This window comes from Fusarium oxysporum, chromosome 5 (assembly GCF_000149955.1).
Source record: "Fusarium oxysporum f. sp. lycopersici 4287 chromosome 5, whole genome shotgun sequence".
Lineage (NCBI taxonomy): Eukaryota > Fungi > Ascomycota > Sordariomycetes > Hypocreales > Nectriaceae > Fusarium > Fusarium oxysporum.
In genome coordinates, this window is record NC_030990.1 from 2,092,750 (window position 1) to 2,111,035 (window position 18,286).

An 18,286-nucleotide genomic window follows, 5' to 3' on the forward strand; every position below is an offset into this window, starting at 1 on the left:
TGATTCACGCACTTTAGACTCCAGGAGATAGAGGAGAGAACAAGAGCTAATATCGGCGCGATCGAGCAATACCCCCGCCCCCCCCCCTAATTGCCGGTTCCCAGCGTCGATATGAGATCAACGTAGCGTAAGGCAGAGAAGCAGAGAGGGAGACGATGCGCAGATACCACCACGTCTACACGTGCTACCGTGTATCTAGGCGTCGTGGTGGTGGTGAGCAGCGATTTGCCCCTGCATGCCCATTCGTTGCTCTCTCAGATCTACCCCAGATTCTCCAACAAGTGCTTCCCAAGCTCCGATGGAAGCCTGAGGTTTAACGCCCTCGCAACGAAACCGAAATCCAGAGAGGTTCCCAGCAATCCGGGGCGCACGGAGTGCCTCCGATGCAAGGCGCCCGCATGCGCAAGTTCCCGATCGTGGCGAGTTTGACAATGGTGCAGCAAATGTAACAAGGAAATTCGCAAATTCTGTTTCATTAAGGAGATGAGTTGATTTGTAATGTCTGCATTACATCAATATCACCACAATTCTCAAGGATATCACTCTTCGCCCCCGGACAATGCTCACAACCAGAGGCCGCTGCATGGGCTTGTGTGGATTGGGTATCCTTGGAAGGGGTGATTGTTGGATAATGATCGTACATTGAATCATTTATACGGCATGCGAGATCTTATTCCTTACGCTACGGCAGATGGTGACGGGTATTGCACGTCGAAATCGATTTGAGCAGCATCCGTCACGGATAGATTAGCGAGATCTGGAGTCTCAAGTGAGTCTTTGATCTCACTCAGCTAGATGGACCCTTACACCAACTTATTGGCCAGCACCGGAACATATGGATACTTCGACAGCCATTGGAAAATCATAGTTGGCGCCCGGCAGGTCTAACCAACACCTCCACGAACTTTCACATCCTCCCCCTCCCAGCCACCGCCTTCAGAAGCAACTCCGAGTTCAAGCAAGTCAGCTTGACGTCTGTCTCCGGTTGAAATCAGTCCGCGGATGGTCAGTATGAGTTAGTTAGCTGCGGTGTCATTAATCGCAAAGTGATCGAATATTGATGCCTGTGCACATATCCGTTCAATTGTTTTCAGCAACCAAGATGCCCATCCCAGTTGCGTCGTGTGGGAAATCTTAACACATGACCATACCATTTGGCATATGGACTATCCGGAAACACTTTCTGCTCAACTAAACCCTGGAGCTCTATGCAAGCGGAATCTTGTCTAGGGGTTGAGGGAAATAGCAGAAGGACGTGCGTGGGAGACCAGCGATTTTTAGTGATAGCTTCTTTGCTGGTTTTCCTTTTGCCCAAGGGCCTGTCAATTTGAACTCTCTAGTTTTCAAATTTTTCTGTTCATCGGCAGCTGTACAACATCTTGTCTCAGTATCACAACCACCGGGTAGTTTGCCGGGGCCTGAGTTGCTGCAGACTAGCTGATGGGAAAGCGTGGAGTGCGCTTACACAATGTATCTCGCAGGTTTGTAGCCAGCTCCCCAGCTATATCCATCACACAAGAGGCTTGAACAGGATTTTCAGCTGTCATTGATGCCCCCTATAGAATAAACAATTACTTGTCATTTTTCTCCTTTCAAAGAAACCACCTGTCGTGGCTGAATTGAAGCATTGCTAGAACTTACATTTGTGCCTACCTTCAAGCTCACGACTGTGGCAAGAGTGGGAAAGTTTGAGAGCCATAACATTTCAGCCCTTAAACGCCTCAGAAGTGAAGGAAAGCATTCGCCCTGACCATAACATTGTTGGTTGTTTACGTATAGCCGAGTGCTTTGGGGCAAGTCGCAGCAGTGGTCTCGATAGCTCCGATATGGAGTGCTTTTTCTGTGGCGAATTATCGTGAGTTTGGTGGCTCTAGGCACTTTGTCTTACAGTCTTACAGTCTTCATGTGAGAGAACATTCGCTTCAAGCTACCAAAGGCTGTTGCAGTCGCTTGTGCGGCATGACACTGATACCGGCCTGCTCAATTGACGGAGATACGGCATAAAATAGGATATAATAATTACGTGTCACTTAGCAAGAGTCGCTGGGCACTACCAAAATCGGGCTATTCTCTTCTTTCAACACCATACTTGAGACCAGCCAGCAGCAACGACTTTGCAGAAGCATGTTCATTCTCAGCTTCTCGACCATCCTGTCGTGTGACTCCGGGCAGCCAAAACAGCCGTGATCCAGATACGATACAGGAAGAGCCCTTACTCGGGTTACTTTAACTCCACCTCTCATGAAATGTCATATAATGGTGATAGATGGTGAACGTGTTCAGGCTTGAAGCTGCTTCAATACCGTTCTTGCATTCAACGCTGCGTCTGATGAATGAAATATTAACAATAAAGTAACTGTGTTGTCTCATTCTAAGAACTATAATATCTTCAGGACGAAATTGATATTTATCTTTACTGTCTAGCCTGATTCCATCTTCTAATATTATTTAAGGCCTCGAAATGTCTGAATGTGAGAAGACGTGTGAAATAATGAACGTTGCAGTGGGTAAAACACGCATGAGCTGCTTGGAAGTAACTATCAACTTGCAGCGACGTCCAGGATAACCCCGAGGGCATTGACCATGTCTATGACGGAACAAGTAGTGAGCCATCTGCTCATCATTTAATGGCAGTCTTAATGACCCTATGGCGACCCTTTGATAGCGCAGTCTTGCAAATTATCTGTTTCAACAGAGTATCCCTGCTGGCAGGGAGATTTATCAACAAGGAAGCGGGAAAGAACTGTGACCGATAACAACGAAGATGGATGAATAAGGCTTTCTAGATATGATCTGTGAGTCAAGAGCTTCTGATAAGCCATCGAGAGATACTCGAGGCTGAAATAGCTCATGGGCCAGAGCAGCAACATACTTCGTCAAATGCAAGCCATCTTTTGAAGTCTCCTGGCAAAAGACCTCGAAGGAGCCGAGACATTTGTAGACTAATCCCACGATACAGTATTAGCATGCGTACCAGTCCATCGCTTCTCTCCCATAGTGTTGTTACAGTTCTCGTTGAGGACGGAGAACCCTCAGTATGTTTGGCAATCCATCCTTCTAGCCCATCTGGGTGGGGTGTTCTCCAGAGCAAGGGGGTATTAGCAGATCCATCAGGTGCCATCTATTTTATTCGTTTCGTTCATCAACTGGGACAGGAATGCGAAATTTGACACTTGAGAAATCATTCAGGGGGTTAGTAAGGGAGAAGTTCAATGCGAACACATGAGTATGTTGAACGTGAAAAGGTTTGAGGGATAAGAGGTAAGTCTCGTCTGCTTGATAATAGTCACGACAAGTAGCAAGTGCTATGTCTCTATTCGAAAGGATTGAAGCGATAAGCGAAAGGGGAGAAGAGAGTCGGAGTGAGAGTAGGAGTGAGAAGCGTGCAAGTACAGCTGTTATTTAGTTTTACCGGCAACAATCCTTTTCATATGTCCACACAAGTTGGTCCCCATTTTAGCTTCGACGTGCTTGGGATATCAATCGAGGAATATTCACCCGATAATGGCGATCTTGTCCTTTCCCTGGTACAACAATTCAGGGATAAGGGCAAGTATAGGAACAGAAAAAGAAAAGACATTATGCAAAGGTCATAGCGACGGGCAGGTTGAATGGTCGCAATGCAATTATGTTGGCTCAAGTTTGGGTATCCGTGGCCACTATCTATCCCAGTAACAATTGTTTTACTCCTCAGTCTCCTCATCTGCCTTGGCTTCAGCAGATTTGTCCTTCTTCTTCTTGTCTTTCTTTTCCTTCTTTTCCTTCTTATCCTTCTTGCTCTTCTTTGTCTTAACTTTCTTGTCTTTCTTGCTCTCCTCCTCCTCACCATTAACTGCTGCCTCCACGACGTCATCTACAACCATCTTCATGTTGTCCTCAGTAATATGCTCTTGAGCGGCAGGCTCTTGGTCAGGGTGCTCTTCTACGACTTCTGGAACCGGCTTGGCAGGTGGCTTCTCCCTTTCTGCAACCTTTGGTCCACGCTGTGGCAGACTTGATGCAACGTTGGCGTCCACCTCTCTCATCCACAACTTCCAGTCTCCGCGACGGGTCTTCCACATATCACCCTTCCAGTTGCGCCAGACACTTCTACCCATCCAGCTGTCACGCAACTCCGCCTCATGATCGCCCAAGCGTGCCATAAAAGCTTCCTTCATATGGAAGGGAATACTTCGCTCCTTGCCTTTGCTAGGAACCTCAACGATAGCATTGATGAGGTTATGACCGAACTGGGATATGGCGAGTTCGTGAGTATGAGGCAGTATGGCACTGGCGATAGACTTGTGGAAGGCAGGATTCGAAGAAGATGTAGCAAGGGCAGTGGTAAGGACAGTAACGGTAGGCATGGACGTAGTGGCAAGGCGGACGAGAGTCTGTGGCTCGAGGGCAAGTAATGATTCTTGCACACCCTTTGTCGGTCCCGGAATGGAAAGGAGAGTAGTCAGAAGTTGAGCACCATGGGACTGAATTGCGTACTCGTTTTTAGAAAGTTGCTGGACATCTTTCTTCTTCTTCTCTTCGTCTTTCAAACCGCACAGGAAAATGACCAGGTCAGCCGGTGTCTTTCCACATCCCTCCTTGAGCCCCTTGTTGAGTTTCTTGATCTCGTCGTTGGCACCGCGGGCATTGCACCTCTCAAATAGCGTCTTGAGAACATTGAGCCTGGACTTTGCGACTAGTTGAGGCACGGTTGGTGTAATCTTCTCAACGGCCTGCACCAGGTCATCTTTGCTCAGTCGATTCAGGACTCGTATAGCAGCATAACACGAAACATCATTTCGGACGTAACCCTCAATTCTGGGGAGAAAGATGTTCTGGTTGAGAGCTTTGAAAACTTTGCCAGGGCAGTGTGTGATGAGTGTCTCGATAAGTCGTGAACCGATCTGGTCATAGATCATGCCGTTAATGAATTCGGATGCTTCTGATGAGCCGTCGCTTAAAGACTTTGGAGCGCCGGGTAACAGCTGGAATAGTAGAGTCGGCTGTTCAGACTCAGCCTTTTGCTCGGTCTTGTTGAGTGTCAGGTCAAGCTCAAGGAGAAGCTGGAGTGTAGGGTTTCCGATAGGATGTCTGGCAAGCACTCGCAAGGCGGTAGCATCCATCCCTGCCGTTGAGTCTTGGATGATCTTTTTTGCTGCCATTGAAAACGATTCGGGTACTGCCCTCAACCCTTGGTTCGCCTCATCTGTTGCTGAGCCTCCCGCCACTGAGATTTTCTCCTTCTTCTTGCTCTTGATGAGACTTCGCACCGATGCATCCTCCAAGGGTCGGCCAGCCAAGACCAATAATAGTACGCGCAGAGTGTGTGATGCGAATCGATCGGTGATGAGGTATGATAGAGCGCCTTCGAGCTCGTCGAGCGTAGCCAGAAAAAGATTCTCCATGGACGCCTCGGGCTTCTGCATGTCAACATCGGTGCCCTTGGTATCAAGCACATATCCAGAAAGCTCTTGTGATACCACACCAGCAGATCGCAAGAAGAGCGCCTCACAACAATGGCTCGCGAATCGGTGCTGTACCAATGAGAGGAAGTGCCCACCGAAAGCTTCAAACAAACGCTTCTTTTGCGCTGTGTTCGACAGTTGTATGAGGCGCTCCATCAATCGCGAACAGGACTGACTACTGGCTAGTTTGAGCTCCTTGCCCTCCGCCTCCTTCCAGACGTTTTCCAGAAAGATGTCGCGATCCTCGGTTGATGGAAACTGATTGAGCTCTAACAGTTCGTCCGCGCGACGGAAGTATTCCTGCTCTTCTTCTGCGAGCATTCCGAAGAACTCCTTCTCGCCAAGGCCATTCTGCTGAGGATCCTGGCCATCTTGGTAGTCGAAACCATCGGTGTTGTCGTTGTCTTCGTAAGTGCGCTGTCGCTTGTTCTCGCTCTCGTAAGTCTCGTGCTGTTGTTCAGCTTCTTCGATTCTCTTTCGCTTCTTCTCCTCGCGGCCAGCGCCACGTCTTGTTCTGGGCTTGGGCATTTTGATTGACTTGATCTGAAGAATGTCGATCTGCGCAAGTAGATAGAAACTTTTTGGTGGGGCCGTTCATTCGTCTTGACTTTTCTAAAATTTTGGCTGGCGCCAGATAAGATGTTATCGATAAGATAGTCCAAACACCAAGTACAAGACATGATCGTTACACAAGATTTGTAACGCACTTTATTATGCCGAAACATGAAACTTGTATAAAATAAAGAAACATGTGTGTCTAAATCCTCGTTACGGGTTCCTCGCCCGGACCCTGGTAACGCCATAGCTACCCAAGCAGCTGGCTTCATGAACCGATGCAACAGCATCAAGACTTTACATGCAGATTTAAATTAGACGATGTCTTATGACTCAGAGGTACTTGAAACTTGCGTAACGGTGGCTACTTATAACTTGGTGTCGATATGTATAGCCTCACTCTGGCCCTTCCATACGATCAGTCGACTTTCTGGACCCGTATTCGTGTCTTGTCTGCGGGCGTAGGCATGAAAGTTGCACTTGGCCCATTCGTGCTAGCGAGGGGATCTTACGTGAAGACATAGGTTCCACTTCTTTCCTCATATCTAGGATGCAGGGCTATTGGAGATAAGAGTTCCTCTGCCGCAAAGCTGGTAGTGTATGATGACTTCCAATAACAGACCCCTGCATCGAGTCCTACAATGCATGTATTCTTCAGAGACCTGTGAGCGTAGCCTAGAAACCCCAGCCCGGCATCTATGCTTCCAGATCGCTTACGGTCAACGACAAGGGCATGATACTCGGCTCTAGTTCACTGATGAGGGGCGTCGACAAGGGTTCGTGGACAGAGTCACCCCATAGCTGTTAAGTAATAACAACCCTGAGCTACTATCTCAATCATAGGTTCAGTACAAATACTTCAGGCTGTCGTTCACAGTCAGCCAAGACCGAAGAGAAACAAGGGCCCTGGCAGCATTGCTCACTGTGGCGTACTTAGCGGCGGAGACTGGGTACTTTTATCATGGATGTCTGAGGCTCCTTGCTCTCGATATCACGACGAACAGGTTGCCGTCTTCCCTGCGGCTTCTGTGCAGTCATGAACCAGTAAAGGGGGTGATCATTTGCAGTATCTCTAAAGCTGCCTCTTCTATGGTCGTTTCGAGAGCTGACAACTGAGAAAGAGATGATTATCTAGCGACTGTCCAGCCGTTGAAGAACAAGTATCTCGACTGGCTGTGAATTTCCGTTACAGATGATCCAAGATGGAAGCGAGCCGCTAAAATAGTGCTGAGCTTTCCTGATGCTGATCTGTCCCCTGATTAGACTTGAAACGCATGATCGCCAAACTCATTTACTCAGAGTAAGACGAGAGCCTGTCGAGAGATATTGTTCTGAAGAATTGGAGGTAGTTTGAACTGTCCGGCAGCCGTTGTTGAGAATCTCTACATGGCTCAGGTCAAAGCGCGGATTCATACCTTGCTGATGACCATCGAGCTCTAGTTTTCCAACCTTGTCCTGACCATGCCCTCTATCATCTCCCAGACTTTACTTTTTCTTCACAGATGGGGCTAGAAAGATAATTTAGCGAGTCATTAGGACGCGTACTGCTCTTAGAACCTTTGGCCTGGCGAGTATAAGAGGGGCGTAGAGTAGCAAGCCAAATTATCGTCTATCACAGTCAGTACCCATCGGATTAATACATTTCGTTCTCTTTCCATAACTCAGTTCCGTATCCACAAATGGCCCCATCAAAGAGTCCTAGTCCTGTGGACGCCTTGATTGTCAACATCCCCCAGGAACTCGAGCCCAAGGGCCCCAGTGGTACTGTTATTATACCAAAAAGTCAGTCCAAGAACAAGAAAGCCGCCGCCTCTGGCGAAGCCAGCTCCAAGGCCTGATTTTGCAACCAAATCCATCGAATCAACACACAAGACCACCCTTTGGGTATTGAGCTACGGATGATGGTCAAGAAGCACGAACAAAATATGCACGGTAAAACATACGAATGGTCATGAATTGTAAAGGTGCGCATGAATCCCCCAAGGCCGCCTTCTAAAACCATTCTGACTGTAATCTTCCAGTTTGAAGCATCATGGTTGTCAAAGATCACAGCAAAGGAATTCATGGCTCTGAGAACAAATTCAAAAGCTGTGGTTATTCAGGTAGCACCAGGACTTTGACAGGGATATAATTTTGATTCATTTAATGACTTTACATTATTTAGATAGGATAATAGACACTTTATTGGAGCATCGAAACATTGAAAATCCTGAAGGATAAATGTGCCAATATATCGTCTTCCTGGTGATATAACATGAATGACATCGTCTGAATAGTGATAATCCAACGCGCTTAAATAAGCGCGATTGTTGCACAAACACGTAGATCATCTATGAGAAATGGGGCCTGAACTGTTATAACTCAAGTCAGGGGCCAGTAACTAACCTGATACATCCAGGGAACGGGTGGGTGTTGACGGATCGTTGTGATTGGGCTCGATCCGGTCTATCCTGGCTGACAGCGCCGATTATGTACGTGCTGTGATTTGCTTTTGCTTAGCACAGCCCATCGACCTGCAGCGACAATCTTGCGCCTGACTCGACCAAAAACTTTGCATAGAAAAGAAGGCAGCTGCAGCTGCAGTTGCGGTGTGTTATGTCGTTGTATAATGGTGGCCGAGATGGAACTGGTAGTGGTAGAAATGAGCCTCATTGCATGCCCAAAGGTACCGCAATGTTGTGTGTCCGTCGTCAGCGTGCAATGATGTATGAAACCAGCGAAGATAAAAAGGCTCTCTTGGCCCCCGTCAATTGATCTCACCAAGCTTGACTAGGGAGCCATTGCGCAGGTAGAAAGCAGGTGAATTGTTCGATCGCAGCGCGCCAAAATGTCTCGACCTTGCCAGATGAACGCACCTGAAGGCAACTTTGTACAAAAGCCAGCCAGTGAGCCACCACGGAGTGAGGAAGCCGGTGCACCAAGCATGAGACTTGGAATAGGTATGAGATATTGAATATGAATATCACCCAAGTACGGCAAACATCTGACTTCGGCCCAGATCTCGAACGCCAAGCAGGAAGCTGGGGTATGTTCCATTCATGTCCTGTGATTGCTAGCATGCGCTGATATGTGGTATCCAGGAGGAGAAAGAGGTTGGGTTCGCATGTGTCGACAGATACAGCAAGACAAGAGGCACATGGTCGCACCCCGACTGTCAAACATAAGCTCGCGCTGTATTATGCTTCAAGCGAACCGCATGGTAACTCTTTATGCCGAGGCCGAAAAAGCATTCGAGTTGGGTAAAGAAGATGCGAACTCAAACGAAAAGTTTGTGGAGGAATACCTAAAATATTGTAAGATAAAGGATAATGGCGATTACGGTCCATTTGCTGGACCGCAAGCTGACACACTCGCAGCACAGCTGCTGCTTCAAACAAACCAGGTACTCGCACTCGACAAGCCAGGCAGTTATTTCTTGAGGAATCTCTTACCTTCCTTCAGAGCTATGTTAAAGGGAGGGAGTGGCAACTACCTTGACGCGCCGATGAACGACTGGGCATCGCTCTCGCAACCAGACAGGCTTGACCAGCTCATCTGCCTTGCCGCATACACAAGGGTCGGCAGAACCCTCTTTGTAAGACACTCCCTTGCGCCATCCGCAAAGTAGTATGTACTGACATGTCCTAGACACCGTTCCTATCAAGGCAAGAAGAGGTTGATGATAATGATCAGTATCACTACAACGAAGGGGCCATACGGTTTATTACCATCACCATCTTCAGCTCCATTATCGCCGTGTTTGCTTGCGCTCCAGCCGCGATTCAGTCCCTGAATGTTCGATCAACAGTTGGTGAAGTAGTTGTGTATCTCGTGTTTGTGATCGTGTTTGGCTGGCTGAGTCAGGGACTGATTTTGGGACTTGAGAAAGTTTTGCTCTCTTGTCTTGCCTACGCCGGATTGATGGCAACCCTTCTTCGAGGGGGTTGATATCGTGAGAGGGACGGATGGAACAGAGGCTGGAGGATTGGAAGGCGAGTAGGGGTTAAGATTGGACTGTATCGGAACGACTTGGGAAGCCGTGTGTAAGAGAGTGGATGTATATTGGACAATCGTTTGTAGAATCGCATTCCTTGAGACTCCTCTGTTAGCAGTGATGTCAATGAGGTAGATGTACGGGAACCATGGCTAAGAGTTCGTGTAGGGAGGCCACGGTAAGACAGCTCAGATGTCGAGATAGCGGACTTGCCTTCTGAAAGGCCAAGAAAAAGCAGTAACGATAGAAACAGAAGCGAGACTCATCGCGTAGCATGAGAGACTATAAACTCATGACTTTGATTGAGATAGGGCTGTAAGGTGTGAGTGAATGTTTGGAGATGGAAAGGAGACAACACCAGGTGGGCACGGCAAACTATCCTTCCGATGCGGCTCTGCAATAGGTACAAGGGGGACATGGAAGATGAAGGTACCGTTTAGAAACAACAAGGCGCCTTCTTTTATTACTTCCTGGCAGAATCTACGATCTAGGACTATGAACCCCTGAGCATAGACAGACCTTCTTAGATTGCGAAACCATGATCGATCTCGTTCAACATTGCATAGAGCAGTTCACCCATTACCGAGCGTCCTACTACCACACCGAGACACAGCCAATCCAAGGCTTACTCGGAACTCCCCTCTGTCGCGCGAAACACGAACGCGCTTAAGGTTGTTGATACAGTTGTACTGGAAATTAAAGAGTACCTGAGCGACAACTGACATGGTTTTGCTGGGAACGGGGCGAAAGAAGGCGGTGAACTGCAGTCTTTGGCCGTCACCTTCGTACCAAGACGCAATAAAGCCGCTAACGTCGAGAACTTGGACGAAGTCATCTTTCAAGAGCCATTGCATGTTTAATCGGCTTTAGTGCAATGGGGCCAAGTTCCTGGGGCGATGGGGGTACTCTGCAGAGTGTAAGCACGGTCTCGTCGCCACAGAAACCCCATATCCAAACAACATCTTGACGTCAATGTGGTTGTAACCGATGATCCTGGGGTCTGGCTGTGGAGTAGCGTAGCCCTTTACTCGGTCTGCGTAGATCAATGGCGCAGAACCGAGTTAGGCCAGAATGGTTGAGTTGAAAAGCATTGATAGGCAGGTAGATACCTGATGAACGCACGCATGCATTGACCTGTTTCGGGGTTGAAGGTTGAAGGTATCCCCGACAATGAGCATGGATACTGCGACCATTTCTGCTCTTGATGAAAAAGAAAAAGAGGCAACGGGTGGCTGGTTGCCTGAGGGCCTCTGGCCCAAGACACCAATAACAACGGCTGGTAGAAACTCGAGTATTCATCAAACAAGCCTTTCCTCTATTGTCGTTCATTGTCATCACGCAGTTATCCTCACTAGTGTCCTGTTAGCGATACCAAGGTTAAAACCGCCTGCCGATATCCTTGGCGATAGTTGATAGAATTGTGCGCAACCGCGTCAGAGACTGCACTGCGAGAGGCCGCAAACAGACCAAACAACAACGCTTTCGGAACCCAATGCACTATGGCGAAACAATCTATCTGTTAGTTGGAAGTTCCCAGCCTTGCAGGCGGTTCCTTTTGATTCGATTCGGTAAAGTGCCCTGGCAATCCTGCGTAATCCTAGACCGCCTTTCTTAGGCAGTTCGAGGTCACTGCCATTCACCACGCTGATGCTAATCCGGACATCAGCCATTTGTATATCCTCAAAACAAAGATTAACAAAGGCAACGTCAATCGAAACTTCACCTAAAGTTTGATTGTTTCCCATTCATCATTCGATGTTGTCGGATATGCTCAGACACCAGACCCATGTCCTTTCCCAACAATGCGATTCGCAGATGACTGACGAACGAGCCTGTAACCCGGATCCTTCAGTCGCCATTATGCTCTGGCTGCCGCCTGGCTTGACCTCAGATTACCGCACTCGCGGTAAATCAGAATGAACATTTTATCGTTGCCTGCAGGCATTTCGAAAGGTCTATGGTGCTGCATGGACAGAAGAAGATGAGGGGGCTCTCCAACCCGATTGCTTGTTGGGCGTCGAAGGTGTTGAAGGAGACACGCTCATCCCATTTGGCAGTGTCAAAAGGACGAGTTGGCCCGTATCGCAACAAAGATGAATTCAGCAAGTGCAAGAATGAATGCTTTGCTCAGACCCGGGAGGAGAAGTTTGTTGGTCTCCTTATACGGGGGACTGTCGTTAAAGGACTGCCTATAACCTCGATCCAGGGGTTGACGGTCGGTTCTTAATAACGGCATCCATCCATGGCTCGGACAATCTGAATGGCGCAGCGGCAGTGCCCTGAACCTCCACTGCCCCAGTGGGAATTTGGAGTAACTTGGAACCACCAATGATGAATCGCCGGAATATTATGCACGCAATCTCCAACATTTCCCGTGTCTGAAGCGCAGCAGTATTCAGTCGACTAGCATGTTGCTCAAGCCATTGGATGTTGTCAATTCTTATTATGACCAAAAAAAGGCTTTCAAGGTTGGAGCAGAATGTGCTGGGATGAGCATTGGATAATGCAGTGTTGTTACCTGAATATCCTATTTTCCAATGAAAGGAGACATTGCAGCCAGGGTCTGGACGAGCTTCCTCCTACGAGCCTGTCTGAAGGCATCGGATCGAAAATGGACTCTACAGTAATGCTAATGCACTGAAAGTGGATGCTCATTCTGGTAGGTATCCATAATTTGGCTACACCTGAAGAACAATTATACTCGGGGCTCTCGTCAGGTAGGAGGCATTCCTCCATCTCCTGACCAGTAGGTTACAAAAAAAGGTCATTCGAAGGGGCTCAAAAACAATTCACACTTTGACTTCAAGTCGAGCCTTCACAAAGCTCAAGGTCTCAGGCAAGAACACGTTGAGATAACGCTCAAAAACCTGCGAGGACAGGAGATTCGCTAGCAACGGATTTCCTTTGCGAACAATGACATTGTCAGCAATTGAACTCAACTTTGAAAGGGACCTCTAGCAAGGTCTGGTGGCGAATTTGAAAAGACCAAGGCATTCCTGTCGACATGTTGTTTCCGGGTGCTCCAGAAGTTCGCGTAACACCTGAGCCTCCGAACTTGACCCCCGACGTCCAGAAGACAGACGGCTAAGGCTTTTACAAAACATGTTGGGTCTTCGTTCCATCAGCCAGGTGGTCGTGAATCACCCTCCTCCTGGAGTTTTCGGGCAGCATTATGGATCTTACGGTGAGCAGAGAGTTTTGACACGACAGTCGAGGTTGGAAAGATGAATTGCCAGCTATGCTCTCTACCCACCCATCCATCCATCCATCCATCCATCCATCCATCCATCCATCATGAATACAGCCCCGCTGAGGCCATCCTGTGGACGCCTTTTTCCATCAACAAAATCAGCAAATAACCAGCCTCTAGACATGAAGCATTCAACAGCACAAAGAGCGGTGAATATAAAATACCAACGTGTTTTGCATCTCAATCAACTCAGCCTCACTTTCATGAGAGGATGGCCCCTTGGAACGGCCGGCTATCTGCGAATCTCGAGCCGGTGAAGCCAGAAAGGGAGTCATTGCCATCTCTTGTTACCCGACCAACACCCTCACGATGCTCGACATGTTCATCGCCCAATGACAAGAAAAAGAGGATCTGCATCTCCCGGGGCATCTTTATCACGCACATGAAGTCTCGAGCAAGTACTTTTTTGTATCTCTCTTGAGGCAGCGGTACGGCCCGTGTGCCGCAGATTATTGGTCTACTTGGGCGAGGAACAGATATTACCGAGGTCACACGACGGTACACTCGTTCATGATTCGTCTATCAGCTATATTCGTGGTTCAAAATGTGGCACACAGCCCCATGGTCGACTTTTCTGTTTAGATTGAGCCGCACTCAGAGGTCAGCCTGAGCCACCCAGCCTGATTCTGAAGGACATTTCTTGGCCGCGCCAGACGAGTGCTCGATGCGGTATATGACACTGTATGCTGTTGGTCGACGGTTGGATGTATTGAGAATACACGCGCGGCTAGGGGACACTGGTGAATTCTAGAAATGCCTAGAGAACACCAATTTAAGTACCATATGGTCTTGTTGAAGATACGAACCTTTTGAGTTTATCCCTTATCAAAGACGTCCGTCGCGATTTTAGACTCTTACATACTTTCATATCAGATAGGGGCACTATTGGTAGCCAGGAACTCATGAGGTTTCGAGGATAGGTCAACAGTGGCGCGTCTATATCGTCTGTACCAGGCGCACAGTAGACACTGTACATGTGAAATCTGAAGAAAGAAGCTTAGTGAGCATCTATCTAAGTAGAGACTGTTTCTTTCCCTGGCTAATGACAATGTGCTTGCGTGGTCCGATATTACTAGGGTCATTGGCTTATATATATCTCCATATGGAGGTCGCCAGACACCCATTTTCATCATAGTTTGCGATTTCATATGTAATTTTCGAGCAATTGATGGCCATCATTATCAATACCAGTCCTGGAAATCTAACATCACAGACACCGCAAACCGTGCTAACATTCTAGTCCTAAATATGTATGCCCAGCTTCAATAAGTAAGCGGACCTGGTTGCCTCAATGATGGTCTGACGAAGAGGTTTGGTGAGCAAAGAAATTCTCAGTAAAGAATACCGCTTATTTTCGACCGTTCCAGAAATACGTCTATCTTTGACGTTGTGAGACAGACGCAAAGCCACGAGGACTAACGGGCTCGCCGAGAGCTGAGATTGCAAGTCTTACGATAGAGATGAAGAGAACGCTAGAATCGTTTATGGATTAGTACATCGATAGATCCAGAGTGTTGGAAACTGTAGGGCTGACACGTAGATCAAGCTCCAGTCCGAACCAGATCCGATAAGGAAACATGATTCATCAAAGGTCAGACCGATAGACGTAACGTTTTCCATCTGACAAGGAACTTTTGTGCGCTTCTTCCAGACGGCTAGACACATTCAGCTATCTCAGTAGCACGGCAATGTCAAGAGCTTCGAACTCATTTGGTAAGCCATATCGATATCTCGGCGAGATAGATCAAGGCAACAATGCCAGCACTTCTGACAGGCTATTAAAGCATTATATCGCGAATGGCTTCTATTAGCGGCGGGGTGGCGCCGGTAGGGCAGAGAGGCGGCCGCCCCCATGACCGAGATACCCGATGAGGCTCAATCAAACATGGCTGGAGCTCTGATAGATGCTAGCAATCACTAGTTCCTCCATGGGCTGAGCTGAAGTGGAGGGCGCCAAATCGCTGGATCCTTGTGAAAATCAATGGAGTGCCCCTAAGACAGTAACTTGTGGCACCTCGGTTGTTGGACTCGATATTTGGAACCTCTAAGCAGCCTTAGGTTGGAAGTGTTGGTTGTTCGTGCATGTCTAGTAGGGGCTATGAGGCTGGCTGACGAGATGTTGATGAGCCTGAAGTCAGCGGTGAAACACGTCTACGCTTGCGTTTTGATGTTGTTATAAGATGGGTTGGTTCCTGTGTATCAGCTTCTGACTACCGATGAAAATACAATTAGTCTTTGTTTCTTTTCTACCCCTGATTAAAATCGACAACCGTAACCACGTTCCCTTGGTTCCTCAGAATGGCTGATAATGGACCCAGCAATGGCTCTCCTAGTGATCTAAAACCCGATGACAGGACAGGAGATTCTTCTCGCCAACAAGACAAGTTTTCCCCTGCCGACTCCATACCAGCTACCCGTGCTCTGGACGTGATCGGGGCAGAATCAGGGTCTTGTACACAGATTAAAAGTGAGAATGCGATTGGCAATCTTTCACCCTCCCCAGGCCCCTCGTCCCTTCAACTCAAGGAACTAAATGAATTACCTGCGAGTTTAAGTCGGGGATGGCGCTTCTACGGCGCTTTTGGTACATTGTGTCTTGTCACCTTCATCATCGCTCTTGACTCAACCATCATTTGCGTTGCATTACCTGTAAGCTCCTGATATAAGATCCTAACACGAGTCCTCGCTAACATGAAGCGTTCAAAGACAATTGCAGAAGACATCGGTGCTACGGCTATCGAAGCCTTTTGGTGCGGTACCAGTTTCCTCCTCGCCTCGACCGTCGTTCAACCCCCTGTTGCCTCCCTATCTCATATATTTGGCCGTCGGCCTGCATTGCTCGCTTCTCTCACTGTGTTTACGGGTGGTAGCATTATGGCTGCTCTGGCGAAGAATATTGCCGTGCTACTCGGTGGTCGGACACTTCAGGGCCTTGGCTCTGGTGGCATCCTTGCTTTGACATATGTTATCGCTACAGACCTTGTGAGCCTCAGGGAGAGGGGTAAATGGTTCGGCCTTATCTCCCTCAACTGGGCTATCGGAAGCATTCTTGGTCCCTTGATCGGCGGTGCTCTCGTTGAAGTGTCCTGGCCCTGGCTGTTCTGGATCAATTTGCCATTCTGTGGTATTGCCTATATTGCTATTCCTATCACAATGCGCATTAAGCGAAAGGGGGATACTTCAGTCAACACAAAGATCAAAGAATTCGATTGGATCGGGACTATCATCTTTGTTGGCTCTTTGACAAGTTTCCTGATCCCTTTGAGCTGCGGTAAGTTGCCTGATACAGTCAACTCTGTAACTACTTGTTGATGATTATCTATAGGTGGCATAATGTATGATTGGAGCAGCCCCAGGACCGTCATACCTCTTGTATTCGGTATTCTGGGACTCATTTCGTTTGGTATTCACATCAAATTCTGCAGAAAGTACTGCAAATGCGACCCTCTCCTACGACCCAGTCTATTCACCTCCCTTACGGCTCTCTCTGCATACTTTGCTACTGTTATCCACGGTATAACGGTATGGTGTCTTCTTTACTATGTTCCATTATACCACGAGGTCAGGGGATCATCACCTATCACTGCGGGTGTTGCTGTCATGCCATTTACTGGGACGGTGGCTCCCGCTGCTGTCATAGTTGGGCTCCTGATTGCCAAGACGGGGACATACAGGCCCTTCATATGGGCTGGATGGGTTCTTGTGCCCATTGGAATGGGCTTGATGCTGCTGCTTGATAATCATACTGAAACCTTTAGATGGGTACTCATCTACCTTACCGGGGGTCTCGGTCTCGGTATCCTCTATTCAGCTCAAGCATTTGCTGCTCAAGCTTCAGCGTCCAATTCCGACTTGCCATTTGCTGCCAGCTTTTATGCTTTCTGTCGGTCTCTGGGTCAAGGCATCGGTGTTGCTGTCGGCGGCGTCACCTTCCAGAACGAGTTCCGCAAACAAGTTGAGAAAAGCCCGGAGTTTGCTTCCAAAGCCAATGAATGGGCCAAAGATGCGTCAGCGTTAGTTCAGATCCTCAAGAAGTCCCACTCTAGCATGCAGCTCATGAAGGACACTATCATCGATGGATATATTAATGGTCTTCGAACCGTCTGGTTGGTACTAACTTTACTTGCATGCATCGCTCTCTTGATGTCACTCGTCTGTGTCAAGGCGAAAAGCCTCGATCGTAAATTTGAGACTGAGCATGCTCTGGACCAAGCAGGTCCTAAGGAGAAGAAAGACCAAAGAGTCCCGGAAGTTAATGTTTGATAGAATATGGGATTATTTCGCTATGTATCTCCTGTAGTGCTGGAATATTGCTTTTTGAATAATGCAGAATAATTGACTAACTTCCCACAGTCCTCTTATCGCAACATAAATCAGCACATGTAAGAAATATCGAAGTTCTTGAAGTTGGTACACTGATAGATGACTGGGGCGAGGAAACATAGCCATGTGCGTAGCCCAACTTATCTCTTTCCTATCTAGCCATTTCCCAAAGCACCAAGAGCGCTGGCAATAATCCCGATGAAAACCCTCTTCAGGTATAGTATCCCTTGGGGGGATAGCTTATTCATGGTGAAAACCAAAGTCCACAACATCATCCATAGATCGAGGTATAGACACAATGCTTTGGCACAAATCCGGGCGATCGAGCTTCGCCATACGTTTAGCGATAGCATGGGTTTGGCAGTTTCCCTCAACACCACTATGACCCGGAGCCCAAATGAGAGACAAAGCTACTCCTAGTCGCACTAATTCATGAGATCGTTGTCGAACTAACGAGTCGAGAGGTGGTATTGGGAAGTACTAAATCTCGGAGCACCGCGAAATAGCCTCTCTCGAGTTAGAGAATATGGCAACTCTGCGTATACTAGAAGTCGGTTGTTGCGAAACAACGGATATAGCTGCTTCGAGGGCCCCAGTGATGCTCATGACTTCGACATCTCCGATATGAGCGTTGTGTCCTTCCACTTGCCAGCCTATTTCCTCCTAGATAGCCTTTTCCCTCCCCAAAGACTTATCCATGAAGACAACTGCACCACCGCCATTGACCACATTTGCAATTGA

The 18,286-nt window shown here is 48.0% G+C and overlaps 7 protein-coding genes across 9 annotated transcripts; 4 read left to right on the forward strand and 3 right to left on the reverse strand.

The window, feature by feature from the left end:
• Window positions 1-3,565: 3,565 nt before the first annotated feature.
• On the reverse strand, window positions 3,566-6,319 carry FOXG_01770 (uncharacterized protein). The gene has a single exon (XM_018378774.1). The coding sequence runs from the start codon at window positions 5,970-5,972 to the stop codon at window positions 3,684-3,686; it is 2,289 nt and encodes a 762-aa protein (XP_018234746.1). The 5' UTR covers window positions 5,973-6,319; the 3' UTR covers window positions 3,566-3,683.
• A 696-nt stretch (window positions 6,320-7,015) lies between these two features.
• On the forward strand, window positions 7,016-8,226 carry FOXG_18180 (uncharacterized protein). Its single transcript, XM_018398230.1, has 2 exons — window positions 7,016-7,963; window positions 8,021-8,226. The coding sequence occupies exon 1, from the start codon at window positions 7,679-7,681 to the stop codon at window positions 7,835-7,837; it is 159 nt and encodes a 52-aa protein (XP_018234747.1). The 5' UTR covers window positions 7,016-7,678; the 3' UTR covers window positions 7,838-7,963; window positions 8,021-8,226.
• Window positions 8,227-8,343: 117 nt separating this feature from the next.
• On the forward strand, window positions 8,344-10,116 carry FOXG_01771 (uncharacterized protein). 3 transcript variants are annotated; one of them, XM_018378775.1, is made up of 5 exons: window positions 8,344-8,938; window positions 8,998-9,024; window positions 9,080-9,292; window positions 9,356-9,573; window positions 9,627-10,116. In XM_018378775.1, exons 1-5 carry the CDS (start codon window positions 8,827-8,829, stop codon window positions 9,924-9,926), a joined length of 870 nt encoding a protein of 289 aa, XP_018234748.1. In that variant the 5' UTR covers window positions 8,344-8,826; the 3' UTR covers window positions 9,927-10,116. The 3 variants fall into 3 exon arrangements, with proteins under 3 accessions (XP_018234748.1, XP_018234750.1, XP_018234749.1); XM_018378777.1 differs by having other exon boundaries at window positions 8,998-9,292; XM_018378776.1 differs by lacking the exon at window positions 8,344-8,938 and having other exon boundaries at window positions 8,939-9,024.
• Window positions 10,117-10,544: 428 nt separating this feature from the next.
• On the reverse strand, window positions 10,545-10,826 carry FOXG_18181 (uncharacterized protein; the record flags this gene model as incomplete). The annotated part of the gene is made up of 1 exon (XM_018398231.1): window positions 10,545-10,826. The coding sequence occupies one exon, from the start codon at window positions 10,824-10,826 to the stop codon at window positions 10,545-10,547; it is 282 nt and encodes a 93-aa protein (XP_018234751.1).
• Window positions 10,827-10,941: 115 nt separating this feature from the next.
• FOXG_18182 (uncharacterized protein) lies at window positions 10,942-11,307 on the reverse strand (the record flags this gene model as incomplete). Its single annotated transcript, XM_018398232.1, has 1 exon — window positions 10,942-11,307. One exon carries the CDS (start codon window positions 11,305-11,307, stop codon window positions 10,942-10,944), a length of 366 nt encoding a protein of 121 aa, XP_018234752.1.
• Window positions 11,308-11,787: 480 nt separating this feature from the next.
• On the forward strand, window positions 11,788-11,892 carry FOXG_18183 (uncharacterized protein; the record flags this gene model as incomplete). The annotated part of the gene is made up of 1 exon (XM_018398233.1): window positions 11,788-11,892. The coding sequence occupies one exon, from the start codon at window positions 11,788-11,790 to the stop codon at window positions 11,890-11,892; it is 105 nt and encodes a 34-aa protein (XP_018234753.1).
• Window positions 11,893-15,520: 3,628 nt separating this feature from the next.
• On the forward strand, window positions 15,521-17,485 carry FOXG_01772 (uncharacterized protein; the record flags this gene model as incomplete). The annotated part of the gene is made up of 3 exons (XM_018378778.1): window positions 15,521-15,871; window positions 15,929-16,493; window positions 16,548-17,485. 3 exons carry the CDS (start codon window positions 15,521-15,523, stop codon window positions 17,483-17,485), a joined length of 1,854 nt encoding a protein of 617 aa, XP_018234754.1.
• Window positions 17,486-18,286: the final 801 nt, after the last annotated feature.